The 20676-nt window shown below is 42.7% G+C and overlaps 1 protein-coding gene across 1 annotated transcript; it reads left to right on the forward strand.

The window, feature by feature from the left end:
• The first annotated feature begins 113 nt into the window (after positions 1 to 113).
• LOC135971482 (uncharacterized) lies at positions 114 to 20117 on the forward strand. Its single transcript, XM_065547102.2, has 2 exons — positions 114 to 1412; positions 5634 to 20117. Exon 2 carries the CDS (start codon positions 17091 to 17093, stop codon positions 17952 to 17954), a length of 864 nt encoding a protein of 287 aa, XP_065403174.1. The 5' UTR covers positions 114 to 1412; positions 5634 to 17090; the 3' UTR covers positions 17955 to 20117.
• The last annotated feature ends 559 nt before the right edge of the window (positions 20118 to 20676 follow it).

The following is a 20676-nucleotide window of genomic DNA, read 5'->3' on the forward strand; positions in this document are numbered from 1 at the left end:
TTGGCCTACACAAACGTGATTGAGGTAAGGAGTAATTTGGGAAATGGAGTGTCATTTGTGCTTCTTTCTGGAGTACTTAGTGTAACAGATGCACACTTTATCTACTTCAACCCTTTTATAAAGCAATATATAGAGTTCTTAGATGTTTAATCCTTGAGATGCCATTTGATCAGATGCTAATTTGTATTCAGATCTCATAAAAACAAGTCCATTCTTATAGTTTGTTTGTCACTGAGATGGTGCCTGATTTAATATATTTAAGTTGATTAACTTGTTTTCCAAGAGATGACACCAACTGTTCCAGCAATAATTTGTTTTTTAATTCAGAGATATGGGATATGATCTTCTAAGGAGGTTGCATTATTTTGACTTGATTTATTTACTGTACAAGAGCCCAAGTCCCTGAATTATATTCTTAATAAGTACTTTCTTGCATTCATTTCAGTTTAGTCTCACCAACCCCCTATGAATTAGGAGAATTAGTGTCATTTTACACATGAGGAAAGTGAGGCTGAGAGAATCCAATTAGCTTGTACGATATCACTCCATAAGAGAAGCAAATCTGAGAGTAAAACTCTTACCCCTTATTCTTAAGAATAGTGCTTGTTTCATCAGTACCAAAAAATAAAAATGCTGAAAGGTAGCATTTTTTAGACTCTCAACATTCTGATTTTGAAGGTGGGTATTGGAACGACTGATGACGTTTATATCATCAATTCAGCCAATAGATGCGAACTTAAAATCTGGATTCAGACAACCGTGGTCACATTTCCCCATCACAATCCCCAAGGCAGGTCCCAAGTTCTCTCCTCTATGCTTTTTGCAGAAACACTTTGAAATAGGTTCTGCCAGTCTACAACAGCAGTGAAGACTGATAAATCAGATATTCCCAATGACTGACAGCTTCTCATCTTGCCTCTACCTCAGTTAAGTAATGTCACCCTAAAACCTAGCTTTTCTGCACTTCTATTTCTGACACTTGAAAATGAAAATGATAATCCTGACTTATACAACAAGACCTGTTAGGAATATCGATTTTGTAACAGAAATTGCTTATAAGTTTTTTGTCAGTAAGGACCATGATCACCATTTGTACATACCTAACTAGGTTGTTGAGCAAAGCATTTTTGCTCATGTTTCTTAAGGAAGTAGAGTGGTCCTCGTGTCAGAACACATGTAAATCCACAAAACACCACATCTCAGAATCCGAATTAAAAGATCCTTTTTAGGATTCTTGGAGCTAGCCTGGATCATGGGAAAAGGAAACATTTTGCCTTTTGTATCTTATATTGGAATGGGATGTCTATAAATCCTAGAACCTCTTTGAGCATATTTCTTACTAGCCTCTTTTTTTTCCCCTTTAAAGGAAACTTTGAAAGGATTATGAATACTGGAAAATGACAAAACTAAAGGTAGATCTATCAAGCCAATTATCTGTTTATCTGTTTGTGTGGTTTTTTACCCCCTTGCAATACCTTTCCTCCAAAAAACTAAGGCACTATGGAAAGAATCTCAGAGGAGAAAAACAAATAACTTGTGATAACTTCCAGGGACCAAAGTCTATGCATTGGTGAGGGTGGACTTGTTTGCAACCTGTTGTTTTTTTTTTTTAAGTGACCGAACTGTTCAGGTCCAAACTTGGCCCATAATTATTAACAAAATCTTGCCTGGTTAATCAGTATTAATCAGGATTCTTCAGAGAAACAGAACCAATAGGATATATATCTGTATATTAGAGGATTTATTATGGGGATTAGCTCACCCAATTATGAACGCCGAGAAGTTCCATGATAGGCTATGTGCAAGCTGGACCCATGAGAGATGATGGTGTGATGCAGTCCAAGTCCTCAGGCTGGAGAACCAGGGGAACCAATGACATAACTGTCAGTCCAAGGCTGAAGGCTTGAGAACCTGGGGGCCACTGTAAGTCCCAGAGTCTGAAGGCCTGAGAACGAGGAGCTCTGATGTCCTAGGGCAGGAGAAGGTGAAGTCCCAGCTCTAGAAGACAGCAAATTAGCCCTTCCTCTGTCTTTTTGTTCTAGTCAGTCCCTCAGCTGATTGGATGTCAGCCCACATTGATGAGGGTGTATCTCCTTTATTGAGTCTACTGATTGAAAGGCCAATCTCTTCCAGAAACACCCTCACACACACACCCAGAGTAATGCTTTACCAGCTATCTGGATATCCCTTAACTCAGTCAAGTTGACATAAAATTATCCATCACGGCCGAGTGCAGTGCCTTACATCTGTAATCCCAGCACTTTGGGAGGCTGAGGCGGGCGGATCATTAGGTCAGGAGATCGAGACCATCCTGGCTAACACGGTGAAAACCTCGTCTCTACTAAAAAAAAAAAAAAAAAAAAAAATTAGCCGAGCGTGGTGGGGGGTGCCGAGATCGCGCCACTGCACTCCAGCCTGGGCGACAGAGCGAGACTCCGTCTCAAAAAAAAAAAAAAAAAAAAAAATTATCCATCACACCTAGTGATCTCAGGAAGTTGATTAAAGAGCCAAGCATAGAATCTAGATCTATTTTCACATCCCTTCCACCTATCGTTTACAGGACCTTCACAATCTTTCTAATGGACATGAAAAATTGGAGAGAAACTTAATTTTTGTTTTTTCCTGTATGTTTTGTAGAAAGTTGAAATGGTAAAAAAATATTTCAGATGGTAATAATCATGGTCATGTAACTTGGTGCTCTGAAACCCTGCTTCAAACCCACTTTGACACAACACAGTGGGGGTGTCTTGCCCTTTGTAGGTGACTCATAAACATTTATCAAAAGTACATGTCAGAAAATGGGCTAGAGATTTCTAATAAAGCTGAATTTTTTTTTTTTTGCAAAAGCCCTCCTGATGTACACCATCAAGATGCTTATAATAACACTATTGAGTTCTCATTGTTTATCAGGCACCACACTAAATGGCTTATAACAGTGTTTTTCCAAGTGTGGTCCCCAGACTGGCAACATGAGCATCACCTGGGAACTCATTAGGAATGCAGATTATCTGACTCTACCTCAGACCTATTGAATAAAAAACCTGGAGGATGAACCCAGCAATTGGTGTCTTCGCCTTCCAGGTGATACTGATGCATGCTGAACTTTGAGAACCATCGCTTTATTTGCATTCTCTAATTTAATCTATAAGCCAATAAAGTAGATACTGTTATCAACCTCAGATTGTGAAAGTTGAAACTGAGGAGGCATGGGAGGCTGAGTTACTTGCTTAAAGTAGTTCAGCTTCTAAAGGGAAGATTGTGGTTTCAAATCCAGGTCACCTAATCCAGAGCCACACTAGGCCAACAGTGACCTGTATAGGTCTTTTGGTATGTATGGGGGCAACAGTGTCCAATATAGTATGTGTCCATTTAAACTGAAATAATTAAATTTTAAAAACTGCTTCCTTAGCAGCACTTTCAAGTTCCCCATGGCTTCATGTAGTTTATGCTTACCATAGTGAATAAATACAGATGGAGAACACTTCTGTCATAGAACCATCTATGGATACTGCTTCTTCAGTATTCCATTTACTGGTTTTGCTTAATAATAGGTCAAATATTTAAAGTTCAGGACTCTTCCTAGAGAGTTATTCAACTGGGCAATTCACGAAGATAGTAAAAGGATTACTTGAGAATGACCATATAGTTTGCCAAAGAATATTAAATAATAAGAGCTATTCCAATATGTATTATATACTTGCCATATGCTGAGCACTTTATAAGTATATTTATGTTCAATATCTTATTTCATGTTTATGTCAGCTCTATAAGATAGGAACTATTGATACCAGTTTTTAAAGTAACAGTCAGCAACTTGCCAAAAGTAACATATTTATTATGAGTCTCTAGCTTCTCCTAATTAAGAATGAAGAAATATCCCTTAACTATTATGCCCAAGGGAGTAGTCTGCCGCTTTTCATTGAGTCTAGAATCTTCTCCAAGTACTTGTGATACTCTCTTGTGTGTCCCATGATATTTTTACCCTCACTTCTCCCTCCTTGCCTCCTTTCCCCCTCCCCTCTCCTTACTTTAATGCTGTTATAATTATTCCCCGAAAAGTTCTTCATTTGTACACAGAGCAGTCTTTAGTTTGCTTTCGAATGCAGCCTTTGATTTCTTTCAGTTCACCCTGTCAAGTGCTATGTGCCCCTGTCACAAGTTAAAGGAAATAATTGTGCATGTGAAATTCTTGGTCTCTTTCTCTTTAACACAAGGACTCTGTCTGTGTTCTCATTGACTGTGTGTCCTCCCTATGTGATCAACATTCTCTTTTCAGTCTGTCAACTGGGTGCATCTTTTGAAATGTTTTGGCTGGGAAGAGTCAATCCCTCCCTGAGACTGAGCTGAAAACAAATTGCCTATCACTAGCACTTAACACTTTCAAACCACCCCCTTTAAGAAGAACAACCTGGAGGCTTTACTGTTAGTCATTTTAAGTCCTCATATGTTAACTCTCAAGAATTCTGTTATATTGGCCAGGCAGGGATTCTCTTCTTTCTCTAGGAAGGAAACTGGGTTTCAGAGCTATAGTAACTTTATCCTTAGATAGGTAATTCAACATTATGACAAATTTTTGGGTAGGCACTGAGGAAATGCAATATGATTACAGTTTAGAGGAAGACACACAGAGATACCAGCTAGCAACTGCTGGGTGTGCCTGGGAATGAGTAATTCACAAGAATGTTCAAGGAAGGAATATGATTGATATAGGATAGGAGACAGGGCTTTTCAATAAAAAAGTAGGGCACAGAAACATGAGCGCATTTAGGGAAAAGCAAATTCATACAATATGTGGACAAAATTAGATGGAAATATTAAGTTGAGTCATATGAAATTATAATATTTGATTATTATTTTTTACCCAAAACACTGGCAGTTCCATGTGGATTCACCTAATATACTCAGTGAACAAGCATTTGTGGAGTGCCTGTTTTGCAGGTACAGTCCAAGCACCAAGAATTAGAAATGACACACAGTCTCTACCCTCAGGCTCCTTGTCTATGTGGAGATGGACATAGAAAGCCAGTGAGAGGTCGAATAGGAATTATAACCAAAGTCTTCTGAGTCTTGTCCCTCTCCTGTGCATTAGCTGTGGCATTTACTCTTAATTATTTGGAATGTGGCCTCTAGATGTCACAATCACTTAGTAGTCCTTGAATAAATAAAATATTTAATATTTGATATAACCATGTTGGCTCTATGGAATGCAAACTCATTTTATAATACACCCTCCTCACTTCTACCCACCTATGCACATAGTAAAGCAGGCCTATAGTCATCCTTTTCTTCTAAGTGTTTCTAAAAATCAAATGATGTGACTTTATATGACTCTAAGATAAAATGGTCTGATTTTACAGATTTCCCTTTTTGTGAGTAATATAAAAATACAGGCTCTTCCTGGGAAGACAGCCATGTCTCATTTCCTATCTGTAAATGCAGTGCTGAAGAAGTGCTACGTGCTTGGCCTTTACCAGCAGATCTCCCCACACCAGCCTGTTCTGTAGGGAAACCCATTGAGAACAATAGTAAATAGGTTGTTCAGCGAGTTCCCTGAATTTGCAGTAGCCTCCCCCAAAAAGAGGCTTCTGTAATGATATTTTTGGTTTTAATGAGCGACTGTGTGGCTTATTCAGACATGACTGTGGGGACCAGCCCTGGGGAGAGAAGCGTTCCCGCCATGAACCAGACGGCTAGTGAGCAGGAAAGGTGTTGTTCCTCAGCAATATTCCAGAAGAAAGTTCCTGAACTGAAGGAGGAGGTGAGTACTCATGAGGATGAAGGCCACAAAATTATTTTATTATAGTTTCCTCTCTGGGGCCCCTTATAGAAAAATTAACAAATAGAATTTCTGAGGTTGCTGATTCCTCAGTAAATTACTATTATTTCATTTTTTCTGTGCCTTCCTTTTCTACTTGCTGTTTTCTAGTCATCTTTAAAGCTCCTCAAACTCAGCACAAAGACAAAGAATTCCCTGGTGATTAGTGTGCATCCACATTTATGCATAATGGTCATTTGCTTTTGCCTCTGGGGCATCCTGAATTCATCTCCTCCCCCTTCCCTGTATCTAGGTTGATGCCCAATTCAGCTACTGCTGCCGTTTCTCTTATCTATTGCTTTTTCTGCTTTTTGCTAAAGAAACAAAACAAACCCCTTCCTGAGCCCTTTTCAACTTTGGCACTCTTCTAGCTTGGTGCTTCAGAACTCCTGCCCATGCTGTTGTTGCTGTTTGTCACGTGTAAAATGTTCCTGTCAAGCTTTTCCCTGCCTCCTATGTAGGTTACATTACTCTCTTCCATGGTCTCCCTTGATGTCTAACACCACACACTTATATTGTAAATGAGTGTCTCTTGTGCTCTTCCTCTCCTCCTGCTATTCTGCAAAACCTACCACCGTGTGTCTCACTCTTACCCACTGTCAGTCCCACTGTTCTTTCCGCCCCAGCCACTATCGAGACTTCCATTCTGGACTTCCATGCATTTCTCACACCTACAACTTCATATTCACCAAACCATGTGTTCCTCCATGCTCCTCTGGTGAGGACAGGACATTCTCATGCTCCTTTGATATGCTGGCATATTGACATGTTGAAATAAAGGAAAGGGTCTTGCATTTAGATCCATATTAATACCAAATTAACAACATCTGTATTAAGCGTAATTGCTTCCCTATCTCAATTTCCCCCCAAAAGATGTACAAATACATAGAGAACTCTTATTGTATTTATTACTCAGATTTTTGTCACTTTGCACATATGTTTGCCATAAAGTTTTTGTGACAGAGACTGCCAACTATCCGCCAGTATACAGTCTCTTTTTCCTCCTTTTGAAGTGGAAGAGTTCCCTGATACCTCTCGCAGGATGTGTGACAGGGGTGTGGCTCACCTGTTCGGTCACCTTACTGCTCAAATCCCTAGCCAGAGTGGGAGCATACGGATGGGCACGTGCAGGGCCCAGGGAGAGCGCTTTTGGGTCTGGCCCCACATTAGTATCTAGGGGTGGGTACCTGCAACCCCAGTACTACAAAGCTCTTTCAGCTTTGCCATTGCAGACAGCTTGAATGTTAATCAGCTCAGTGGACCTGCTGCCTTTTTGCAAGGGCAGAGGGCCAGTGTGACAGCCTTCTTTATCCCAAGCTCTTGCCCAGTGTCCTGGAAGAATCAGGTCACACACAAACTTAAGGATGAATGCAAGATTTTATTGACTGGTGGAGGTGGCTCTCAGTGAGATAGATGGGGAGCTGGAAGCAGGGGATGGAATGGGAAGGTGATCTTCCTCTGGAGTTGGGCCGCCCAGCAGCTGGACTCCTTTCTGACTGCCCCCAGCTGAACTTCTCTTGGCATTCAGATGTTCCTCCTCTTCTCTTTTTCTCTGCCGTGTTGTTCCACTGTCCATCATCTGGTCTGCTGGCTTGCTGGTCTGTCCCTGGAGCCTGGGATTCAGGGCTTATATGGGTGCAGGACAGGGGGCATGGCGGACCAAAAGGCAACTTTTGGGGCATAAAAACAGGAATGCCTATTCTCATTTAGGGCTGCAGGATCCAGGCTTGAGGCTGGGGCCTTTGCAGGGAGATCATCCTCTTCTATCCAGTATTTCGCTGTGTCCTGTCCATATCACTTTTTAGTAATGGAACCCTCACTCTGAATTTTAGCAGAGCACATAGCCCAAGGTAGAGACTAAATTTCCCACCCTACCCCTATAGCAAAGTATGGGCCTGTAAATTAGTTCTAGCCAATGGGATATGAGCAAAAGTGATGTGTGTAATTTCAAAGTCACATCTTTTTTAAAGCAAAGTGTTCTTCTTTGCCCACACATCCTGGAACAGCATGTTTGACCTATTGCTGGAAACCAGAAAGGAAAGGTAGACAGAGTCAACCCCTCAGCCTGGGTTTCTGGACTCAGCAAGCACAGCTACCTTTCTACCCCGGACTACTCACCTGTCTCTGGACTGTTGCATGATAAATCACTTTTATCATATTTAAGCTATTTTGTCTTAGGATCTCTGGGTTCCAGTACTTTAGGTACTACCCCAACTAATATACTGATCTTCCTAGACTCTTTGTCTAATGTCTTCCTTTCAAGTAGGTTGCTTCAGTTCAATGCAACCAACATTTTGTGAAAGCCTTCTATATGCTGAGGCAGCAAGTGGTTCTCCAGATATGGTTCCCAGACAAGCAGCATCAGAGTCTCCTGGGAACTCATTAGACATGCATATCCGAAGACTCCACCCCACACCTACTGAATGAGAAGCTCCAGGAGTAGGGCTCAGTAATCAATTTTAATAAACCCTTCAGGTGATCTAGATGTACAGATGTTTGAGAATCACTGTACTGGGGTGAAGTGAGTCGGGAGCAAGAGGTGGTTGGGGGCAGAGCTAAAAATGAATAAAAACTAGCTTCTATCCTGAAGGAGTTTACATTGGAGAGAGCTACAGATAAATAATGTTATGAAGACAAAATTATTGTCTTAACTTTCTATTTCCTGCTTCCCTTTTTCATCAGATTAACTCATGATAATTTAGCCTAGATTGTTTTAGTTTTTATATGTGATTATTTATAAACAGCCTAAAATTTTAGGCCATTTGGGTCTATGCAAATCCCAAAAGGGGAAATAATTGAAGTTACATTGGTAGATAGGGTGAATAGAGATTAGATCACCAATATTCAAATCTTAGAATCAATGAGGATTTACTGAAACTAAGAATAGGGTGTTATTTTTTACAGTGGGTAGTAAAATTACAGTACTTATTACCTTGTAAAGGGTTATATGGCCTAGAAATAAAAACAGTTGAGCATGGATTAGATTTATGAGGGAGAAAGTCATAAAATTCCAATAAGCATGAGTTAGGAATGTTCAAATTATTTCTGAAAATGTCTGACATCAATATCGTAGAAGGAAACTACCATCTTTGCTGTCACCACCTCTTATTATAATCTTCAGTGTTCAGAACACTAGTCTAGACCAGACTAAACCAATGTGGTATTGGTTGTGGGCTGACAAGTAGACTGTGTGAGAATAAAGACTCTTGTACCTAATGTGTTTTGTATAAAACCTGTGCACACTTCAGATTTGAAAGGTAGAGAAAATAAGGGAGACAATGGATGCAACTCATAAAAGAAAATAATTATGGTTTGAGATTAAAGCCAGTTTGCCATTATTCTTACTAACAAGAGACAACCGAGATAATTGAAATCTGTAGATAATCTAAAACCTAAATAAAATATTATTATTACTATACACAGCAAACTAACCTACTGTCTTTGGCATAGGAGCCAAATACTTCGGACAATGCTAACATGATGAAGAAGAATTAGCACATTCAAAATCTAGCCAAACTTGGGACTTCAGTGAATCTATAATAGGTTCTTTGTCATAATGAAGACATGGCAGTTAGCATTGCCCTACTTCCCCCAAATTATGTGACTCTTTAAAAAAAGGGTTGAATTTCCCCACCTGCTGTTAGAAACACAAAAGTCTTTCTGCATAGCTGCTAAAAAGTATTTTAGCTTTGGCTCATACATTTTTTAAAATCTTGCAGTGTCTTTAAACTACTATCAGTTTGGTAAGATACAGCCACTTTATCTCTTTTTCTCCCTTCTTTTTTCTTTTAAGAATTCTTCATCCGTCTTCTTTCCAAAAATACTGTGAGTCAGGATTTCAATTCCAAATAATTTGGAATCAAAAGTATTCAACAGTCTGGAGGCAAATGAGGTTTTTATTGCATTTTTATTGAGAGCAAATTGAACTGTGTGGGCAGGCTAGAGAGGGGCTCCTCTGTAAGGCTTCAGCATGCCCCACTGTTGCACCCAGCAAAGACTCATGTTACAAGAATTACATCTGTGATCTGCTTTTATTGACTGGCTGGGCCCAACAGGCCCCTGGGCATTGCCAGACAAGTTAATTCCTTCTTGAGCCTCAGGAACCTTCCACAGGAGGGCTTACATGGCTCCCACAGGTCTCTGTCTTTCTTCTTATAACTTTCAAATATTTTCCTAATATGAAGAAGTGTTTGGTAAACTATAACCGTATTTCATCTTCACAAACCTCTATAATACATAAGAATTACTGTCCCCATTTTACAGACAAGTTTTCCCTGAGTACTTTGTTACCAACTTATATTTTTTTTGCAGTTGAAATTTGTACCATAAATTACTACCCTTTTTAAAAACTCTTATGTGTTCTTATTTGTAAGTGTCTTGGAATATATATTGTTGCAAAAAGATTGAGGGCTTTTATGCATGTTTTTGTTTTTGCAAATTACTCCAATATGAATCACAACACTTGAGCACAGAGTAAATGCTACATTAGTGCTTACTGATGGAAAACAACCCTGATAAGAGAGAAGTTAGAGGCTGCGCATTCAAATGGCTTCACGGGAGAGGTAAGTATGTAAATCCATTAGATCGTTTTACAAATACTTATTCAGTGCTTATTATATGCCATGCACTGTTCTAGTCACTGGGTGTACAGCAGTGAACAAAAAAAGACAAAAATCCCTGCCCTCTTTGAATTGACATTGTAGTGGTGAGATACAGACCATAAACCAGCCAGGAAAGGCAGGTTACCAGGTGATGAGTGCTATGTAGAAATAGAAAAAAAATGGAGATGGAGCATTATGAACTGAATTGTGTTCTCCCCAAATTTACATATTGAGGTCCTCGTCCCCAGGATGTCAGAATGTGACTCTTTTGGAAGATGGGTGCCTTAAAGAGATAATTAAGTTAAAATGAGACCATTAGGGTATATATCCTAACCCAATTGGATTTATAAGCAGAGGGGATTAGGACACACAGACAGACACCAGGAGAAAAGACCATGCGGGGACATGGCATGAGGGTGGCCATCCACAAAGTCAAGAAGAGCGGTCTCAGAAGAAGTGAAACCTACCAGACCTTAATCTCAGCATTCTAGCCTCCACAACTGTGAGAAAATAAATTCCTGTTTAAGACACGAGTCTGTGGTATTTCATTATGGCAGCCCTACCAAACGAATACAGGGTGCTTGTTTTAATAGAGTTTCAAAGGATGGTTTCATTTAAGCAGAAGACTGAATGAAGTGAGAAATAAAGCAATGTGATAAGTGAGGGAAAACCAGTCCAGGCAGAGGGAACATCAAATGCAAAGGTCTTGAAGCAGAAGCATGCTTGACTTGTTTAAAGAGCAGCAAGGAGACCAATGTGGCTAGAGTCAGGTAAATGAGAGGGAAAGTGGTAGAGAGGTCAGAATGCTGATGGGTTCAAAATGTTGATGGGGGTCAAGGCTTTCCAGGCCATGGTAAGGATTTTGGCTTTTACTCTAGGGAAGTGGGATTGGGAAGTCATTGTGGGTTTAAGTTATAAAAGGTTCATGTTCGCTATTATGTTAAGAAATAGACTACAGGGGTCAGAGATGGATGTGGGAAGACTAGTTAGGTGACTATTTTAATCGACCATGCAGAAGGGAAGGCTTGGAGTAGAATAATAGAGATGGAAGTGGTAAGGCATGGTAAGATTTGGGATACCTTTTAAGGTAGAGCTGACAAAATTTGCTGATTGGTTGTGATATTTGAGAGAAAAAAATAAGTCAATGATAATTTAAAGGTTTTTGACATGAGAAGTTAAAAGAATAGATTTTCCATTTACTGAGATGGGAAAGACTGTAGAAGGAACAGATATGGACAGGTTAGGAGTTTGGTTTTGGACATTTGGAGATATTAATTCATTAGTTGTCTGCTTGAAAGTAGAAGTTAGCCAGGCATCGTAGCTCACATCTGTAATTCCAGTGCTTTGTGAAGCCAAGGAAGGGAAGTTTCTTGAGCCCTGGAGTTTGAGACCAGCCTGAGCAACATAGTGAGACCCCCATCTCTATAAAAAATAAAATAAAAAAATAAAGTAGCCCGGCATGGTGGCACATGCCTGTAGGCCCAGCTACTCAGGAGGCCTAAGTGGGAGGATCAATTGAGCCTGGGAGGTTGAGGCTGCAGTGAGCCATGATTGTGCCTCTGCACTCCAGCCTCGGCAAGAGTAAGAGCCTGTCTTAAAATATAATTAATATAAATAAAAGTAGAAGTCAGAGAGTGGTCCAGGCTAATTAATGAATGAATTTCAAAGTCATTAATATATAGATAGAATTTAAAGTCAGGAGTCTTGATGAAATCTCTAAATGAGTGAGCATGGACCGGGAAAAGAGGAGGTCCAAAGATTGATCCTGTTTAGAGGTAGAGAAATGAGAAAACATGCAGCAAAGAGCCTGAGGAAAGAAGCACAATATGACAAAAGGAAAAGCAGGGTAGAGCTTTGATTGCCCTGAAAGCCATGTGGAAAAGCTATCTTCAGGAAAAAGACTAGTCTATGTCAAGTACGGTGAGGACTGAAAAAGGATCACTGGATTTAGCAATGTATGGGTCATTGGTGACCTTGATTAAAGGAGTTTGGGTGGATAGAGGGGTAAAAAGTCTACCTGAATATATTTAAAAGGAAATGGAAGGAGAAAAATTGGAGACAGTGTTCTTAACAACCCTTTCGAGGACTACTGCTGTAAAAGGAAGCAGAAAAATGCAATAGTATGACAGTGATATGGAATCAAAAGAGGGTTTTGTTACTGTCTTAGTTCATTTTTTGTTGCTATAACAGAATACCCAAGACAGGGTAATTCATAATAAAACAGGTTTATGTAGCTCATAGTTCTAGAGGCTGGGAAGTTCATGATGAGGTAGCCGCATTTGGCAGCTTTTGGTGAGGGCCTCATTCATGTCATGTCAAAACATGGTGGAGAAATGGAAAAGGAATTGGGCTTGTGGAAAAAAGGACAAAGCATTAGAGGCCACCTCACTTTATAACAACCCACTCTTCTCTCTCAGGAGCTAATCCATTCCTGCAAAAACTAATCCATTCCAAAAACCAAAACAAACAAACAAAAAAACAAAAACAAAAAACACTCTTGTCTGGCAAGAAAGACATTAATCTGCCTTAAATACTTAATCATGTCTTGAAGGCCCCAACTCCTAACACCATTACGTTGGCAATTAAATTTTATCATGAGTTTAGGAGGGAAGAAACCACATCAAAACCATAGCAGTTACTTTTTAGAATGAGAAAAATAATTGCATATTTGGATGGGAATGATCCAGTAGAGAGGGAGAATTTGATGAATGAGAAGTTAGAGAGGACAATTACTGAAGGAATGTCCTTGAGTAAGTATGAAGGAATGGGATACAACCTGTTCACATGTAGACAGGATTTAGATGGGAGACCAAAGAAGAGAGAAGGAAGATATATAGACACAGAAGCAGATGGATTTTTACATGTGGTTAAAAAAAAAAAAAGCAAGAAGAAGTTCTCTTTGTTGCTTCAGTTTTGTCAGTGAAATAGGAATCAAGGTCCTCAGCAGAGGATTGAGATGAGGGAGAATGTGTTGGAAGTTTAAGGAGAGAGGAGTAGGAGGTGTGAAATAGTCATCTAGGGAAGAGGGAAATGTAGAACTGCCAGGCAACATTTAAGGGCTCTCTTGAGGCTAAGGGACATGAATTCACAATGAGAGCAGTCAGCACAGTTGATTGTTTTGTTCCAACCACATTCCACTGTGTGGGTGTAGGCGGAGACAGAACGTAGATAGAAGTGGATTTAACCTAGAGCTGGGCTTCGCCAGGTGATCACAACAATGGACAAAGAGGTAAAGGACCTGAGTACATATGCCGGATGCCAGGGTGTGAGTAAGGGTCATGGCATTCACACAGGGCAAGGCGGGAGGTGAGGATGTGAGGGGTGTGGAGATGTAGAACGATGATAAAAATCAGTTGATTGAAGGTCCTGGTGGTGTCAACAAATTGAGGGAGTGAACTGGAAAGACAGGCAATGTGGGTCAGAGCTTGAAATTAAGATTGTGGGGGTTCAACTCTTGGTAATGACAAAGATCAAGATATGGCCCAAGGAATGACTGTTGATATAGAGTGGAAAACATAATCCCTGGAAGAGAGAAGGTCAAGAGTCTAGGGTATTATAAAGATCATTTACTTCAATGTGAAACCACAAAAACTACGCTGGGAGAAGCACTAGAGACAGTGATAATGATCCAGGAATAAAGTCTTCAAGAAATGAGGGGGAGTGGTCTTGGGAGTCTGTAGACTGATAGCATCATTTCCAAAACCTGGGGCAGCAGGGAAATTAGGGAGGAGAAAGGGATAATGACCTGGAAGTATCAATAAGGAGCAAAGAGGACAATTTCTTTACCACCAGCTGCCAGTATTGTGTGTAGACTGGAGCACAAGATTCCCCACAATTCCAGCACCAGCTAGGTAGCAGGCCTGAGCTGTGTCATGAGTGTGGAGTTTTTCTGTGGTCAGTACTTTGGAAGATTATGTTGGGGGCATTCAGAAACCTGTGGTTGGCCATGGGGCTGTAATTTCCTAAACTACAAATGCTCTTTCATCATTGAAGTCATCAGTAAACTTTCATAATTCCACTGTTTAGCCCTACTAGTCTGATTTCTAGTCAAACACATTCATTTTTGTTTTTGTTGTTGTTGTTGTTGTTGTTGTATTTGAGAGGGAAGATGAGTAAGGAAGGGACTCACAGCTAATTTAATTATTCTTGAGAACTTCCTTAGAATATCTCAGAAACTTCCAGATAGGGCTGCTGTCCTAGAACAAGCTCTCTCTCAAATAAGGAGACCCAGAATATCTGGGACTCCCCAGGCAGACAAAATGCCTCTAGGAATCTGCTCTGATTTCCTTTAGCAGCTTTGTTCCCAAGGTCTGCAACCACTGGATGTGGTTGGGACTGGCCCACAGTTGCTTTAGGCCACCATTTTGCTTGCTGTGTGTTCCACCTCAGTAATACCACTAAAATGACACCATTTCTCTAAGCAAAGATGCTATTCTGCTCTGGATACTCCCAGTTTTTAGAGTTAATTCCTCAGCATGAGCAGCTTTGATTTCCCAGAGCGCACCCACATTAGCCAGCAAGAAGAAAAGAGCTCCTTGAAAACATATTCTATGTCTTATTACACAGTCTGGCACAGGCACATAAGACCACATGATGCCTTGGCTCCTATGGGAAAATCCAATTGATTGGCATTCCTTTTCCAAAAAACATAAACTTCTGTGAAGATATATTAAGGCTGTCTCTTTCCTGATTCTCTCTGACCAAGTAGAATACATTTATAGGAAAGGGTATCATGGATGTGCTTGGAATAAGGCCAAACTAGTGCCCAAGTGGATAGAACCTCTGTGATGATCTCATTAGCATCCACACGAACTGACTGCTAACCAGTCATCATGGCTTACAACAGTGCAGCTCAACTCATCCCCTTTTCTATGCTCTCATATCCTAATAAGGTAAGATCAGGAGGGAAAAGTGGTAGTTCTGGAGAGAATGTGGGCAGGAAGAGATATGACCCAATCAAAGGAGAAGTCTGAACAGAAATTTTCCCACCCTTGGACCACTATTACCCATCTACAGGGATACTTGGCACTATCCAAGAGGATATCTGCACATTAACTTCCACTTAACATGTTCCATCGTAAGCTGAATCTTCCCCTTCACCATACTCTAAGATGATTAATCAATGTACCCAGCAATATGCAAGATGTTGTATATCATGAAAGTATTAACACTGAGTCTCTGATCTCATGTTACAGTTCAGTTGGGGAGACAAAATTTAAACTGATTAAACATAGTCCCTCACAATTTAGCAGAAATGGTCTTGCTTTGCAGGACACACATTAGTGCAAAAAACTTGTCATTTTTTAACTAAATGGAGTTAAATTGCCAATCGTGTTTGTGCTCCTTTGCTTTACATTTCTCAGACATTCAACCAACAATTATTTGTTGCTTACTGTGTGTTATAAGCAAGGCATTGTACTGAACTCAGGAAGAACCATGGTAAACACGGTAATATTCCAAGGATATTAGTACTGATTAGTAACCCCCCACACCAAATTCAGTGTGGCATTCTAAACAAATACTTTTTTAAAATATGATTTTAATTTTAATCTTCTCTTTCCCCTCCTGGTGTGCATTTTCAATCCTAGTACAAAAGCACTGAAAGTATTTTGGTGGAGTGATGTACCAAAAAACAAACAAACAAAGTTTGCGGTGTAAAAGAATAAATGGTATTAGCACTCTCTTCTGCCCCTGGAAACATGAGGACTCTGACTGCTCTGGGGGTTCCTGTGCTTTTGGAAGCCCTCAGCTGGTCTTCAGCAGCAATGATGACATTAAGGAAAATTGCATTCTGCTGCAGAATTCAGTCCCTTCATCTTTCTCCTTTCTCTAGAGCATGAAGCTAGGGGCCCATAAAGGATCTAATATCAAAAGGAAGAGGGTAATACCACTACATGGAGAAGAAAAAAAATAATTACCAAATTTCCTGAATAGTAAACAGCTTTAAAAAAGCAGAAAAAGCTGAACCCTTTGATAGCTTGGCCCTTGGTCTGCCCGTGAATGCCTTAAGGATTATATCATCAGACTGACTCCAGCAGCCCGCGCTATTGTTTCAGAAAGAGGAAACTAGAAAGAAGGGAAAAAAAGAAGAAAAGGGGATGGGTGGGAGCATGTCTGCCTTTTGGGGAGGAGAGCGTTTGATTTTGGAAGTGCAGTTATCAAATGTAAGGCTAGAAAGACAAATTGAACAAATTCTCAGTGTCTGTGGGCAGGAGGTTTCTGGGGCCATTTTTTCCTTTTTTGGGGATTAACATAGCCTTTGGATTCAATAACTTTTCTATCACAGATGACATTAGCTCCGAAGAGAAATAAAGCGACCTGAGATTGCTCAGAAATGTTATTCCTGAAAACCATCACCTGGGGGCAGTCTTGGGACTGTTAATTTCCTCTGCCTCACTGGTCGATAATTCACTACTTTTTTTCCACGATGTACTGTTTCTTTATCTGTGGTTGAGGAGTGAGAAAAACGGGCAAGGGAAGAGGAGGCTTAGGCACTAGACCTTTCAGTCTCCTCAACCAGCCAGGAGGCGACCCCATGTGAATGCGCAGGACGTTCTTGAAGTCACAGAAGTTTTCCTTTGGAGCTCTGAAACGGAGAGCCTCAAAAGCTGGAGGCAGAGTGGTGAGGCCATACACACTAACAGGTCCACCGACACTAAAGATCTCCGCGCCGGATGAGATCGAGAAGCCGGGATTCCCTGGTCCGGAGAACTAAAGGAGGTCCCACCTCCACCCCCACCCCGCACCACTGCACACACACGCCCGGGAGTGCCGGGCCCGCCGCGCCGGGCCAGCCCCTCTGTTCCGAGACCCTTGTCTCCCGCCCACTACCCCGCGGAGCCTTGTCAGCAAAGGAAGGCAGGGCGTGGCCCCTACTAGGCAGCTCACGGATTCCGGTTGAGGAAACCGCGGCTTCGGCGCCCAGGCCTCCCCTAGGTCTAGCTGCGGCCACAGTTATAAGCTCTGGTTCACAACCAAGAGCGCTCCGTGGTTCTCTCCGGGTGCGTTTCCCGGCCCGAATATGGGCATCCCCGGGGACCTCCCCTGGGGGTGAACCAGAGCCCTCCCTGGGCTGGGCCGGGGCCGCCGGGCTGCTAGGTGCGTGGCAGCGAAGCTGGATCCGGGTTCACTATCCGCACCTTGAGCAGTCAGGCCCACCAGGTTACCTGAACCCTTCGTGGTGGTTCCCGTTCAAAATTACAACAGAGAGCCCCTGTTACCTTCGCGTGCCAGCGGATAGAATCTGCGAGAGGGAAGCCGACGATGGCCCTTCCCGTTTCCTGGGCTGTGCGCGGGTGTGGCGTCGGGGCTTCGCCTTGGCGTGTGCCTGCGCGGGGCCCGAGCAGCGGCCAGCCCCAGCGGTGAGGCGTGCGGGCCGGAGTACAGGCACAACCCGACAGCAGGGAGGCCGAACAAAGCCAGGTCCCGCTCCGCAGAACAGCAGTGGAGGAACACTTCTCCTTCCTCCCCCACAGGGTCACCCCGCCAAAGAACCAGACACCCTCAAAAGTAGGGAAGGGACGCTTCCTGAGGGATAAAATGTCAGGCAGAGAACTCAGAGTTCTTCGAAGGGCTTGGCCTCGGCGTTAACCACGACCCGGTCCCGGGAGCCTCGGGCCCAGTCCCCACGCCCAGTGGGCGCCGCACCAGCCATGCGACAGGAGCCCTGATGCCCAGGCGACGGCTCCAGGGAACTCACGCGCCGCCCGTTTCTCCGGAGGTTGTGCCCATGGGGCAGGCCCTTCTAGGAAAGAAGGGAAGGGCCGTCGATTTTCAGAATCTAAATATATTGAGACTCAAAATGGCATGGTTTTCGCCTTCCAGAAGACGGATAAGAGGGCAATACCCGTGTTGGGGTGGACGGGGACCCTCGGCCGTTCTTCATCTCCGAGCCCCTAGAAATAAGGCGAGGTTGCCTTTCTGCCCCATCGCTGGCTGCCGAACCCACCCACGAGTCCGGGGCTCACCTGCGGAGGTAGCGCGGCCAGGTTACAGGGGACGACCCCCAGTTCATAAACCTCGTCAAAGGTCCCCGCGCGTCCCGGAGCGCGTGAATTCACGGGCAGCGTCGGGTCCGAGGCGGCCCACGGACCGAGCGGAGCGTTTGGGCGCAGAGCGGGCTTTCTAGAGGACCCCGGCCAGGGATCTGCCCCGCGGCTCTCCCTCCCCTCAGCCCCACCTTGCTCCGCGCCGCGGCTGCCCGCGTGCTCCGGACAAAGGCAGGCGCAGCGGCGGGTCTGCGTCTTAACATCGCAGAGTCGCTGGAGTGGCGCAATACGCCCTCCTCTTCGCCAGGTGCGGACGGAGCTTCACACGGGGTCTCTACTCTCCTCCAAGACACGAAGAATGTGCAGAACTGCGGAGTGTGTGTTGACACCGCCCGCTTCCTGCGCTACAACGGCGGGCGGCTGTAGTCCCTTTCCCGCCTGGCTCCGGCGCGCCAACAGCCTCCCTGCATCCCCACTGGCGGCAACACTGCGGGCCCGGCTGCTGAGCTCAAGCCTGGGTAAAAAAGCTCGCGGCCAGGGCTTTCCTTGAGTCATACGCAGCCGCCAGGTTAGATAATTTAGAGATCAGACGCCACGGGGGGATGCGCCTGTCTGTCCAGCACAGGTGCAGTGGAAACGATCATACGCGGTTAAGATTGAGGCTACATTCCCAAAGACTAGATGTGAAAACAAGGGCGATGTTCGAAAAGGGAAAACCCGTTTGCTTCACTAGTTTAAGGTGAAAGTGAAAATGTTTTCAACTTGATAGAGCTAGATGTTTTTTTCTGCTACTTCACTAGACAGAGCTAGGATAAACGGGCCATTAGGGAGGTCGTGTGCAGTTTTATAATGTCCTCTTCATCCGTAGAAGAAGTCTGCAGTTCGCAGTGCCCTCTCCTCACTGCCTTCGCATTCAGAGAATTGTTATTTACTTCGGCCGCGGGTGCTGGGAGAGCTTGAACGCAGCGGCATCTGGATGAGTTCGGGTGGCATTCAACTGCTACCCCTTACCTTTGCCCCCAAGGCTTCTCATGCCATTATTTTCCACTGCATTCTATGGCTGGATTTTCTATTACTTAGGTTGTTTTGCCTTCCTCTCCACTCCTTTATTGTATACCCACCGATTAGACCCCAAAAATACGGAATCCCTGTATTGATGTACCTCTTTTTGCTTGGTCTGGATTCAAAATCGCCAGTCCATGAATGTGCTTGTACCTGCAGATTCCTATGCTAAGGCTGCTGAGCGTCTTCCACTTGCTCCGCTAGGGAGAGAGTCTGAGCATTTCATACCATGAACTATGGATTGGATTTTACCGACTATTCCATGAAGCCACAGGCAACAGGGTCATTTGTTGCTACAAGGCTGGGGTAGTGTCTGCTGTCTTGGTTACACAGATATAGCAGATAAGTTGGTAAGGGCACAATGAAAATGACTGTTTAAAAGCTAACTGACTGGTCAGTTAGGAAGAATAAGTTCAAGAGACCTGTTGTACCACATGGTGACTATTAGCAATTTTCAAGAATGTATAGTATTCATGAAAATTGCTAATAGATTTTAGATGTTCTCACCACACACACAAAAATAAGTATATGAGGTAATGCATGTTAATTAGCTCAATTTAGCCATTCTACAACGTATATATATTTCAAAACAACATATACATGATACACATATTCCATTTTTCTTTGTCAAATAAAAATTTTAAAACTAAGTGATATTTTGAGTCTACTTGTGGAGTTACTGAATTTCAACAATAAGGAAAACTGAATCCACCCTCCCCACTCTGTCCTACTTTTTTTCTAGGTATGATTACATTCTATGTAAGTAAATTTGTATAGTCACGTGTATATTGGTGTATACATGTGCCTGTGTGTGTACATACTGTTGAAGTGTACACTTATGGAAATTGCCCTAAGTCAGTCTCTTCAATGCCATAGTCATTGAAAAGAAATCCATTGGTTGCCTGGTTATTTCCAACCTCCTTAGAACGATTCTGGAAGAGGAACAGACTTTAGGAATAGAAAGCATTATTTTAAAATGATTTAACATATTTTGCTTCTCAGCATTATCCCCAAAGGGGATAGCTGGCTGAAAGCTGGAGCTCAAGGCTATCCCCCCTCCACTTCCACAACTGCACAAGAGGAAAAGTGTGAACTCCTAGGGCACTAGCAGACTTGTTACCACTTCTGGCAATGACCCAAAGTGTGTGTATCCTGAAGTCTGAGTCCCATCACTCAGAGTTCTGAGTTGTCTCACAAACCTGCTCTGAAG

The sequence above is a fragment of the Macaca fascicularis genome, chromosome 1 (assembly GCF_037993035.2).
Source record: "Macaca fascicularis isolate 582-1 chromosome 1, T2T-MFA8v1.1".
Taxonomy (NCBI): domain Eukaryota; kingdom Metazoa; phylum Chordata; class Mammalia; order Primates; family Cercopithecidae; genus Macaca; species Macaca fascicularis.

What these genes read in the sequence shown, in the direction of transcription:
- LOC135971482 (XM_065547102.2), top strand. Translation starts at nt 17,091, where the DNA reads ATGAGATCGAGAAGCCGGGATTCCCTGGTCCGGAGAACTAAAGGAGGT.